General features: G+C 50.5%; 2 protein-coding genes across 2 annotated transcripts in view; both read right to left on the bottom strand.

The window, feature by feature from the left end:
• Positions 1-7132, bottom strand: part of LOC306820586 (histone lysine acetyltransferase CREBBP-like) — a 27508-nt gene extending 20376 nt beyond the window's left edge. Inside the window, 3 exon segments of the mRNA XM_079338464.1 lie at positions 326-487; positions 1447-2108; positions 6038-7132. Of these exon segments, the coding sequence (XP_079194590.1) occupies positions 326-487; positions 1447-2108; positions 6038-6125 (912 nt within the window). The 5' untranslated portion in view covers positions 6126-7132.
• A 1525-nt stretch (positions 7133-8657) lies between these two features.
• LOC306820588 (adenylate cyclase type 9-like) overlaps positions 8658-12500 on the bottom strand; it is a 30473-nt gene continuing 26630 nt past the window's right edge. The window contains exons 10-11 of the mRNA XM_079338466.1: positions 12142-12427; positions 8658-12056 (exon numbers count right to left, since the gene is read on the bottom strand). Of these exons, the coding sequence (XP_079194592.1) occupies positions 11187-12056; positions 12142-12427 (1156 nt within the window). The 3' untranslated portion in view covers positions 8658-11186. The remainder of the gene's footprint in view (positions 12057-12141; positions 12428-12500) is intronic.

Raw genomic sequence — 12500 nt, 5'->3', positions numbered from 1 at the left:
TTTAGGAGGAGACTGAGTTTTATTTTGAAGGGACAATGGAGCAGTTTCACTTTAGGAGGAGACTGAGTTTTATTTTGAAGGGACAATGGAGCAGTTTCACTTTAGGAGGAGACTGAGTTTTATTTTGAAGGGACAATGGAGCAGTTTCACTTTAGGAGGAGACTGAGTTTTATTTTGAAGGGACAATGGAGCAGTTTCACTTTAGGAGGAGACTGAGTTTTATTTTGAAGGGACAATGGAGCAGTTTCACTTTAGGAGGAGACTGAGTTTTATTTTGAAGGGACAATGGAGCAGAATCGTTACGTTCTTGGTAAACAACACTCACCATGTTTGGCACGCTGGTCACAGCGGCCCCTTTCAGCTCGTTGGGGAATGGCGGCAGGCTGTTGGCGAGGGCCGCCTTGTTCTGGAGCTGCTGGCCGGTTCCTGGGGCACCCTGACCGTAGGCCTGGGCCCCAAACGGACCCCCATTACTGCCCAGACCCATCTGAAGGGGGGGGGGGGGGGGGGGGGAGAGATTTGTCAGGTCTACACGATAAGCCCCTCCCCCTCTCTGACAACAAGTGGAACCAAAAGAAGCAGCAGTCAGACACATGGCAGCGGGTCGGTCCAGGTACCAGAGTGCTTTATGCAAACGCAGCCCGGTCCGACTGACGACACACGGAGCACGCCGTGACGTCTGACCTCCACCACCAGCTCACAACCACGCATCCAAAGCAAACGCCGTCCACCTTGATTGGTTTAGCTGTCGGACAGACCTCCTCCACAAACGCCTCCTTGCTCGCCACTGCCCCCTAGCGGCTTGGCGGTGAATTGCAGAGCAACGCGTTCCCTCGACACAGAACTACGAATGTTCAACAACGCCGTCGGGTCTAAGCCGAGGGCGGGGCGTCGGGTCTACGCCGAGGGCGGGGCGTCGGGTCTACGCCGAGGGCGGGGCGTCGGGTCTACGCCGAGGGCGGGGCGTCGGGTCTACGCCGAGGGCGGGGCGTCGGGTCTACGCCGAGGGCGGGGCGTCGGGACGCAGAAGTTTAAACTACACACCCACACCAATCAAACCCTCGTCAGCACCGTGTGTTACACTGATCATCTGAGAGACCAGACTGCCAGAACGCCCCCCCTCAGCCTGCGGACCCGGGTCCAACAAGAACCACAAGACCCAGCTGACACACACACACACACACACACACACACACACACACACAGACACACAGAGAGACACACAGACACACACAGAGACACACAGAGACACACACAGAGAGAGAGAGAGAGACAGAGAGAGACACACACAGACACACAGAGACACACACACACACACACACACACACAGACACACAGAGACACACACAGACACACAGAGACACACACAGAGAGAGAGAGAGAGACAGAGAGAGACACACACACACACACACACACACACACACACGTTGTGGTCATGTGACTCACCTTGCTCATGTTGCCCGCTTGCTGGGCGGCGCCGAGGCCGGCGTGCTGCCCTCCCTGGCTTAGTGTCTCTGCCAGCGCACTCCCTCCTGGTCCTGGTGCAGGTCCCGGGATGGTCTGCCCCTGGTACTGCATGCCTGCCACCCCTGCTCCTCGTCCTCTTCCTGTCTCAGGTCCGAGCGCCCCGTTCATCACCTGGCCGGTCTGAGGCTGCCCCCCCTGGGTCAGGAGCGCCGCGTGGCCCTGGTTACTGCTCATCATGGCTTGGCTGAAGCTGGATTGGTTCAGGCTCATCGGTGCAGTGCTGTTGTTCGGTCCTGCTGCTCCGGTCTGGGCTCCGGCTTTTTGGGCCTGGGGGGACGGGTGGTTGTTGGGGGAGCCCTGACCAAGGGGACTCTTACCCAGCGGCGTGCCCAGCTGAGGCCCCATCCCGCCTGGCTGCGGACTCGCCGTGATGCTGGAGGTGCTGCCCGCTCGGAGAAGTTCTGAGAGCTGCTTGTGTTTGGCGGCCGCATCGGGGACGACAGCGCCCCCTGGACCGCCCCCGCCCGGTGCTGCTCCCCCATTGGAAGGCATCCCTCCCATCAGGCTGAGGTCTCCTCCGTTAGGGATCAACTCGTCCGGAAGGTCGTTCTCCAAATCGTCCCAGGAGAGAGAGCCCAGATCTACAGGAGGAAGAACAGTGACAATCAAAACCTGCTCTTCAGTCCACTTCTCAATCCTGCATCAATGAGCCAACAAGCTAACGGCTGCAGCAGAGCGCCGTCCTGCCTGCAGCAGAGCGCCGCCCTGCCTGCAGCCGTGCACAGACTGACTCACGCAGCGCTACACCAGAGAGGAGCCAGCAGCACGCTCACGCCTCTGCATGGTGTGACCACGAGCCCAACCAGGCACATCAGAGTGTGTGTGTGTGTGTGTGTGTGTGTGTGTGTGTGTGTGTGTGTGTGTGTGTGTGTGTGTGTGTGTGTGTGTGTGTGTGTGTGTGTGTGTGTGTGTGTGTGTGTGTGTGTGTGTGTGTGTCCCATGTCTTCATTGAGATTCAGTGTCCAGTCTTTAACGAGGGCACTTGGCGCTCGCTCTTCCCGGAGTAAACACGGCGTCCGCGCTGTCGGACCCTGGCGAGCAGGTGGTCCGTGTGGAGAGAGTGTGGAGTTTGACCGTCTGTCTCCCCCCTCGCTCGCTCGTCCACCCTGCCTCACCCTCAGAGACGCTGCATTCAGTCCATGAGCTCACGCCCCCCCCCCTCCCCGAGCCAGACATGCAGAACAATGTTCTGGTTAGGTAGCACCACATGCAGTCAGGGGAGTCCGGCCTCTGGGTCTGACAGGTACCAGGGCGCCCTCCTCGCTGTGTCAGGGTCTGAACAGGGACGGTTAGTCTTTGTCTGTTTTTATTAGAATGAACTTTATTGATGGTTTTGGGACGTTTAGCTTCCAGCAGCACAGACGCTAACATGCAGCAACAACAAAGAATATTAAGAAATAACAGAACACACTTCTGTTGGAAGAAATGTAGAAAAAAAGCAATAAAAAAAGCAATGATTATTATTGGGATTATTGCACATACAAGTGAAAGTGTCCATGTGTTACTGCACAGTGAGACGCTGCTACCCCTCTGTCCTCCCCCCCCCCCCCAGGTGAGGAGCTGTAGAGCGTGATGGACAAAGGAGTTCTTCAGTCTGTTGGTTCTGCACTTGGATTATTATATAGTTTTTTATTTGTAGTTTCTGCAGCTTTATTTGTAGTTTTTGCTGCTTTATTTGTAGTTTTTTATTTGTAGTTTTTGCTGCTTTATTTGTAGTTTTTTTTTTTTTTTTTTTTAAGGTTTATTTTTGGCCTTTTTGCCTTTATTGATAGGACAGTGGATAGAGTCGGAAACAGGGAGAGAGTGGGGAGAGACATGCGGGAAAGTGGCCACAGGCCGGACGCGAACCCGGGCCGCCCGCGCGAGGAGCAAAGCCTCGCAACATGGTGCGCGCGCTGCCGCTGCGCTATCGGCGCCACCCTATTTGTAGTTTTTTATTTGTAGTTTTTGCAGCTTTATTTGTAGTTTTTTATTTGTAGTTTTTGCTGCTTTATTTGTAGTTTTTTATTTGTAGTTTTTGCTGCTTTATTTGTAGTTTTTTATTTGTAGTTTCTGCAGCTTTATTTGTAGTTTTTTATTTGTAGTTTTTGTAGCTTTATTTGTAGTTTTTGCAGCTTTATTTGTAGTTTTTTATTTGTAGTTTTTGCTGCTTTATTTGTAGTTTTTGCACAAACGAAGAAGACGAGGAATCATAGTTTCATCACAGAACACACACGCCATGTGAAAGCAGAGACGCCGCCGCCGTTTACACTCTAAAGGGAAGAGGTCGATGGAGGGTGACACACCACCCTGCAGCTCCCCCCCCCCGCTAGGTTTTCTGTTTGTCTGCAGCCGGGAGCATAAATGGCTCCATTAGCGGCTGCGTCATGAGCTAGCTGGCGGCCGTGGAAGGTGGCGTTGAGTAAATTGTTTCTGGCACTCAGGTTGAGAATATGGATGCATTTCCATCTTCTTCTTCTGCTCTGTTCTCCAGGAACATCTTGATTCACTGAAGCTTTTTAAATATCTCATTTTCCCCCGGGGCTCCGTGACGTGACCTCAGAGCATGAGGAACGCAGCCAATGAGTGACCACCGTTAATAAAGACAAGGAGGATAACTGACGAGCACCATGGTCACATCCAAGGAGCCGGACTCATGGTCGCACAGACGCCGTCAGGTGATCACGGAGGAAGTGGAACTGACTGACGTGTGATGTGGTTACATTACTCTTCTGTCATTCACGATCACAGTCTGTAGAGGTGGCGTGCAGACAGTCTGTAGAGGTGGCGTGCAGACAGTCTGTAGAGACGGTAGAGGTGGCGTGCAGACAGTCTGTAGAGACGGTAGAGGTGGCGTGCAGACAGTCTGTAGAGACGGTAGAGGTGGCGTGCAGACAGTCTGTAGAGGTGGCGTGCAGACAGTCTGTAGAGACGGTAGAGGTGGCGTGCAGACAGTCTGTAGAGACGGTAGAGGTGGCGTGCAGACAGTCTAAGCCCCTCCCACTGGCTCCAGGTGAATTCTCCTTATTATATGAGTTTCCACTCAGTCCGGTACGGATCGGTACAGTTTGGTTCGATTAAGCCCGATCCCGTTTGTGTTTCCACCCGTGCCCTATTTGGTAGACGGCGTGTCAGCCGGATGACGATAGCCGCTATGTAAATAGCGTCATATGATAGCAGCTAACAGCTAACAGCTAACAGCTAACCGCTAACTAATAAACTCAACAAAGGAGAAAAACGCTCCACAAACCAAACCAACGCTGGAGACATCCAGCAGGTCATCTCCTCTGTCACTGTCATGTGACTCTTTATTACAAGAACTCAATCCAGCTTTGTTTCAGAGAAGGCTGTGAGCGGCGAGGACAAATACACACGCTAACAATCAATGCTTTAAACACGCCCACCACAGGAAGTGACCATTCTTTCAACCAATCAGAGGACTGCAGGGTTTAGCTCCACCTTTTCAGGTCGGCTCCACATTCTCGGCCCCCCAACGGAAGGGTCCCAAAAAGTGGGACGGTACGGGTCGGTTATTTGGGAATCTTTCCCGGATCAGTCGATGGAAACGCCGCAAAATGCACGCCGTACTGAGACGAACCGAGCCAGACCGAGCCGGACCGCTGGGTGGAAACGGGCTTAAGTCAGCTCACTGTGAGTCTTTGCAGGAGAAACATTCAGCTGCTTGACTTCATGAGGCTCAGACTGAGGGGCCCTGCAGGCTGACACACGGTCCAACAAGTAGGACGGGGTGCGTGTTTGCTCTGTGCCTCCCAGAACACACACAACCTGACATCATGAAAACAAGGCTGCAGGCGTCACGCCGCTCGCCATGGGACGCTCATCTCAAAGCTCCGCTGTGACGGGACATGACCAAATGAGACGCAGGCCGTTTGTGTGCAGTCACTTCCAGCTCGTCTCATGGGGCCCGCCAGGTGTGACCGCTGGACTCATAAAGGTGCGTCAGGTCTGATGTTTATTTAAAGGTTGTCCAGCTTGGATTTTTAATTCAGACTCATCAAATGTAAAGTTTTCATCTCCGAGTTTGAACGTACTGAGACGATCTGCACATGATTACCATTACAATACAAAGTCTGGTTCTGATCCAGGGTTCTGCCTGTTCTACGCGAGTCTGGTTCTGATCATGAAGTCATCATGTAATGGACCCAGGATCAACATGATGTTTGTGGATGTCACATCTTAAAGTTCATTGTGATGATCTCATCCTGTTTCCCTGATACTGAAATGTGTTCATGTCCTGTAACGGGGATCCATATTTATTAATACACACACACACACACACACACACACACACACACTGATGTGTTTGATGCAGGAGCTCATACTTGGACTTGCAGCCCTGAGAGATTAGGACTAATAACATGCTCACCACTGCAGAGAAACACACACACACACACACACCTGGATCAGCTGCTACCTGCAGCCCGTGCTGCACTGATTCATGTTCAGGCTCATCACTGCAGCACAGTGTGGATGTGGTGTTTACATGTGCACACCGGGTTCAGGCCTTTACCTGGTCCGTCGGACGCTGACAGGGCAGGTGAGTTGAGCTTGGGCCGCTTGGAGATGGGAGGTCCGACCTCCAGCAGGTGTTCAGCCATGGCTGCTGTCGTGTCCAGTCGGTTGCTTGCGTTGATAAGGACGGTTACCTTAAGGGGGGGGGGGGGGTGTCTCTATCAACCCGAACCTCCCCGGTTAGCGCATTAGCAAGCTTGCTGCCTGCTAACGTATGCTAACTGGCTAATAGTGAGCTAATAGGTTAGCTCGTGCGTGCAGTGAGTCTTTCAGAAGAGATGCAGCAGCGCCCCGCCTCGCCACCGCCATTCAGCCCATGATGATCCACCTCCCGACACCCACATTATCATCGTTAAACCCCCGAATCAGATCTCCCCCATGTAAAAGTCCCCACTCCTGTGTGAGGGTCCCGTTAGATCCTTGTCGGTGCTGCAGTCCGGGGGGGGACAGGTCCGACCAGCTACATGTTCCGACAACACATTCAGCGTGACGTCAAATCTCTTCATGCAAAAATCGCGCGAAGCTCCACCAAAAAAATGCACAATTGCATAAAAATGCCGTATTTCTGCAAATCACTTCGAAAATCCCGACCTGGTCCCGGATCGCTCCCGGTAAAGAGTCCTGGTCCGGGAGCGGCTGAAGGGGGCTGGATCTCCGCACTCTGAAAATCAGAAATACGGACCGTTTTCACCCGACGACCCCCGGTCCAATCCCCGTTTTTTCTTCCGAAATGTGTCCGGTGCGACGTTAAGAGGCGTTTTTGGGAGGAAGGCGGCTGTCACACCGCGGACAGGAGGTTCGATTCCCACCTTTAAAACCCGGTTCAACCGAAATCCTAATTCCGAGCCACGACAAGATGGCGGCTGTTGATTCCTTCGGTACAAAAAAGTTTTTTTTTCTTTTCCAGCTCGGCTGTGGAGGGGGAGGGGCCGCGCAATCACGCCCTACGTCACTGCACCGCTCCCCGTGACCGCTGGGGGCGCTACAGCACCACAGACAGATTTACATGTAACACACACGTTGTACTTAAACTTTTATTTTTCATTAAAATGGGTGAAGACATGAATCTGTCAGGTGATCAAACAGAGCTGAAGAAAAGTTAGAAAAGAACGAGGAAGTGACGTTCAAGTTACTAATCAATCCCGTCACTCAGAGGTTAACCCTGAGTGACAGGACTGACATATATATATATATATATATATATATATATATATATATATATATATATATATATATATATATATATATATATATATATATATATATGTCAGTCCCGTCACTCAGAGGTTAACCCTGAGTGACACCCTGAGTGACAGGACTGACATATATATATATATATATATATATATATATATATATAGATATATAGATATATATCTATATATATATATGTCAGTCCCGTCACTCAGAGGTTAACCCTGAGTGACAGGACTAACATATATATATATATGTCAGTCCTGTCACTCAGAGGTTAACCCTGAGTGACAGGACTAACATATCTACATTTAAATGAGATGTATCTGTCTGAATCACTCCTGTTTGTTTGTTTTTGCTCTGGTGTCTGTGCAGGTGTAAACACAGGTAGCCTCCTCCTTAACTTCATATTTACACGGTTTTTTTTATTTTTATGGTCACTGTTTGTCAGCTTTAAAATATTATTTTCGATTGTTTTTTAATTGGGTGATATTTTAACTTTGTTTGAGAGGAATCTTAAAATCAGTTTTCTGTATTTTGTCTATTTTTATTTGCTTTAAAGATTTTTTTTTAACTAAATAAAAGTAGATTCAAGGCAGAATGTGTGACTCTTTGACCCTTGAGCTGGGTCAGGGTTAGAAACTGTTGTTTGGCCACGCCTTCTCCATGCAGCGCAAGCAGTGGACAAACTTGTCCTCGTCTCGATGAGCTAATTATTGTGTTAGCATGCTAATGTTAGCGCTCTTTAGTTAGCTGCTAGCTTCATGTAAACTGACACAGAATGATCCTAATAATCAGTGAGTATGTTCTTCTTCTTCTTGACTCAAACAGCTTTTATACACAAGGGGAGGAGCCATGTAAACACAGCTCTGACAACAACACAGCCAGCAGGACTCCAGCTTCTCCCTCACTGGAGACAGTCAGGACTCACACACACACAGCAGTTATGATTATTGATGAGGAACATGACGATCACTAGTTTTGAAAAAACACAAAAGTGTGTACGTGTCAGCAGTAAAATACAATCCTCCAACTTTTGGCGGCCTGAAGGTTGCTGGCTTCCTCTCAGTTCTTTTCCTATTGCCAACTCAGGGTGCGATATATACGCACCTCTAACAACATGGAGCGTGGCTCAGAGCTTTTACATCTAAGCTTCTGTAACACTTGTGTTTTAGCTCTGATAGTGGGATGACTTGATCCCACCAGAACGCCTCCATGACATCCTTACTGAAAGTGAGAGGTTACAGGACATCAGCCAATATGGACGTCATGGAGGCGTGATGGTGGGACCAGGTGATCGAAGTTATCCAGAGGCTTAAAACGACTCGCAGCACACGTCTCAGTGTTTGACAGTCTGATAAGGAGTCTGACCGTCCAGCAGAGGTCAGGTGAGAGTGAAGTATACATGTTACAGGGCACTCAGCTGTTTTGGGATGGAGATTTATTTCTCTCACACGGTGTAATAAAATCATGAACACTCACACCTTCTCAAACAGACACTTATTGAATTGTCCAATAAGAACACATGTCTCTCTGTCGTCTGGCAAACATCGGACACATGCACTTGTATAAAAAAAATCATATGTGACAGGAAGTAACTGCATATGTACAAACAGCGAGTGCTTTGTGCAAAGTGTACAGATTAGGATCATGTGTTGATAAATGATACAAGTGCACAAAATGAACATCAAACATCTCATTCATGAAAATCAAACGAAACACGACGTTTGGATCGGAAGGTCGCGGCCTCATGTTTGACCCGGAGTGACTCGAAAACAGCCCTGAACGTGAGCGAGCTGCTGCGGCGTGCTCCACGTCTGTCCCTTCTTCTCCAACACAAATCACACTTCAGCAGCATCGGCGCCATTCGGGCTCAAGAGCTGGCCACGTGGAGCATCAGGATGTGATCACATCATTAAACACTGGTCATATAAAGAGGTCTGTGTCACGGTGAAGACAGAGCTTCAGGGTTTGAGGACGGAGACAGCGCCGCCTGCTTGACGACACGACTCGAACGAAATCAAAGGAATCTGTTAAAGATAATCGTATTAAAAAAACGGAGCTCGATGTCTTCGAACGACGTTATGAAAAACTGCATGATAAAAAAAACCCTCTGAAATCCAACGTCGTAAAAAAACAGTCATACTTTGAGGCACCACGAGAACAATCAGTCGGCTGCAGAGGACCCCCGTCTGTGCGAAGGCTGCGACAGGCCCCTCCCCCTTCAGCTAAACGCAGACGATACTCGACTGTGAATGAATCTACTGTGTGCGCGATCTTCAAGTGAGACGAGCCAGAACGCCATGACACCCACCGTGTGATTAAACCATCACAAGCAACAGTTCCTAACAGGTACGGTAGCCCTTAAAGGACATTCATCCAAAATCTGAACCGGTTGTGTGGTGATAGCGGCGTGCTGGTCACTGTGAGACCTCCACGCCATGCTGCCTTTAACTCGCTTCTCGTGTTCTCACCTCGACATTCGTCTGTCGTCTTCTGACATTACAAAAGATGCCAGATGTTGATGTGACCGTGTGTTTGGGGGGGGGGGGGGGCTCCTGTTGATTGGCTGTTGTGCTTTTGATCGGACTAATCGTGCGAGACAGGAGCTCTAAAGCTCTAAATGTCATCGTAAGGACGACTCGTTCAAACACTGTGCTTCAAATATGCATTTAAAACTCGATGCTGTTTGTTTGTCCGCAGTCACCTGACCCATCCAGATACACGACGCCCGCATCGCTCGCAGCACGACAAAACATCTGCCGGTGCAGAGAGCAAAGTCACCTTCGAGTACGTCTCACTTTGAGACGCCAAAAAGCTCGGTGCTGCTTCTCTCTGCATTGGCTGATGTTTCACTTGGTGCAAAGGACGCAAGCCTTCATCTTCATCTTCATCTTCATCTTCATCCAACAAGTTTCTCTTTGGTTTCCAGGCAGACGGTGGATCATCTTAAAGGTCACATGATTTAAACTCCTCCCCTCCACGTTCCTCCAGTCTGTCTACAAACCCCCCAGTGATGAGACAAGTCCATCCTCTCCGTCTCCTGCCTGCTCAAACAGGCCGTTTGGAGACGTTCCCTTCATGACATCACAAAGGGCAGTAGCCCCTCCCCCAGGTGGGTGACACTCCCACAGCTAGGTGTTTGTTCTGCCCTCTGAGTCTGCCTTCTCACCGTAAACAATAGGACATGGAGCCAGAAAGCAGCGAGTACACCCGAGCCCTTCCAGAGAGGGGGCGTGGTCAGATACAGCTCATTTACATATTTAAAGCTACAGGCACAGAAACAGCCTGTTCTGAGCAGGGCTGAAATAGAGGGGTTTATAGACATGATCAGATACAGGATCAGAGTGGATTTACAACAACACACTTCACACACATGATGAAGAGGAGCGAGGACACTGATTTCACCTGAAGAAGAGGAGGAGATCATGTGACCTTTAAGACAAACAGCAGCTTCGATCTGAGTTTTTGCAGCGAGCTCGTCCCTGTTGTCTGAGCCTGCAGCCCAGATGAATACTGTATGAAGCAGAACACACACATTAACACTGCGTCATGTGACTCCCTCATTCTTCCCATAGTTCCCTGCTCATCTTTCTGCACTGGCACTTAGAATAGAACTTAAAATCATTTCCCTTTAGAAAAGTCAAACATTTGATCAACAACAAACAATACGCCACAAAAATAACGACTCTTTAAAGAATACTTGCATTGAAATCAAAGCATGGAGTAAGAAACCACAGCCCGTTGTGTAGTCGAGGATTTGATCTAACTTTGTTCAGTTTTTGATCGTTCACTTTTATCATCCTTAAGGCACTTCATAAAAACATGGAGGACAAAACAACAACACTTGTGTCAGGCCCCGCCCTCCTCAGCACGTCACCGTGCTTTTCTGTCAAAGACTTTTGTGATGGAGTGACTCGACACTTCCTGCCAGTCGTGAACACGCGGAGGGATCACAGGCGAGCATAAAACTCCTCGTTGAGTTTTGTCCGCTCGTCGGCCTCCTCTTCCTCCTCTTCCTCCTGAAGTGCGAGAGGAGCCGGCTGCAGGTGTGCAGCGTCCCTGTACCCTTCCTCCCGTCTCTCTGCAGCCGGAGGCCTCACAGGAGGGAGCGTGGGGAGACAGGAGGAAGGAGGAGCTGAAGTCTTATTGGTCGTTGAAGCAGGTGATCCAACGCTGGCGCCCTGGACCGCTCCGTCTGGACTCGAGCTTCCCCCACACCTGGGGTAAAGAAAAGTCCTCATCTGGCCTTTGCCTTTCACGTTCACCGTCCCTCTGTAGTCGAACTCTAAGCCCATGCTGCTGAGCACGGCGTGGCTCTCCTCGCTCACCTGCACCCGACACTCCACGCCGGTGGAGTCCATGCGGCTGGCGATATTCACCGTGTCTCCCCAGATGTCATAGAGCAGCTTCGTGGTGCCGATGACGCCGGCCGTCAGCGGCCCGTGGTTATATCCGATGCGAAGCTTGAACCCAAATCCCAGCATGTTCTTGTTGAAGTCGTCCAGGACTCCCATCATTTCCAGGGCGAAGTCGAACAGCGCCGTCAGGTGAGCGTGCGGAGAGTCGTCGTCGTTTTCAGCCATCTGTCGCACGTTAAGACCGGACGCCGCCATGTACGTGGCACCAATCGTTTTGATTTTTTCCACACTTTTGAACTCAGGTTTGCGCAGGAGCTCGTCAAAGTCTCCGATCAGCTCGTTGAGGACGCGGTAGCACTCTTTTCCTCCCTCGTAGCTCTCCTCGTAGAACTCACTGAAGTTCACGATGCTGGCGAAGATCACGCCCACGCTGTCGTGGTTCTTGGAGTAGCTCTGCGTCACCTGAGGAAGCAACCAGACAGAAGGTGGTGGTCATGAAGGAGGCGTGTGGTGCAACGTGCATGTTTCCTGTAAGAACTATAAAAACCTTGAGCTGGTCAGCGACGTGGATGGGGATGATGTTGCCTAGCAACCACTCAGCCTGGTCTCGCATCGTCTGGATCTTGGACCGGTGTTTGTCAGCCTCCACGTTGCCATGGTAATGGAGACGGTAGCTGACCTCGAACTCCCGGTTGAGGAACCAGACGAGGAGGAGGAGCAGGAAGAAGGCCAGGACGGTCTCTGGGACCAGGAGGTCGAGAGGTCGCGGTGGAGGGTCATGTTTGGGAGCGACTGATGACAAACCTCCGTCACTGGACGCAGAGATGTTCAGGCTGAGCGGGAGCGAGAGGTTGGAGTGCAAACAGAAAGCAGACAAAAGAAAGAGTCTCTCAGAGACGGGCTGGT

The sequence above is a fragment of the Symphodus melops genome (assembly GCF_947650265.1).
Source record: "Symphodus melops genome assembly, chromosome: 2".
Classification (NCBI taxonomy): domain Eukaryota; kingdom Metazoa; phylum Chordata; class Actinopteri; order Labriformes; family Labridae; genus Symphodus; species Symphodus melops.
This window is presented reverse-complemented; position numbering and strand designations above follow the sequence as displayed.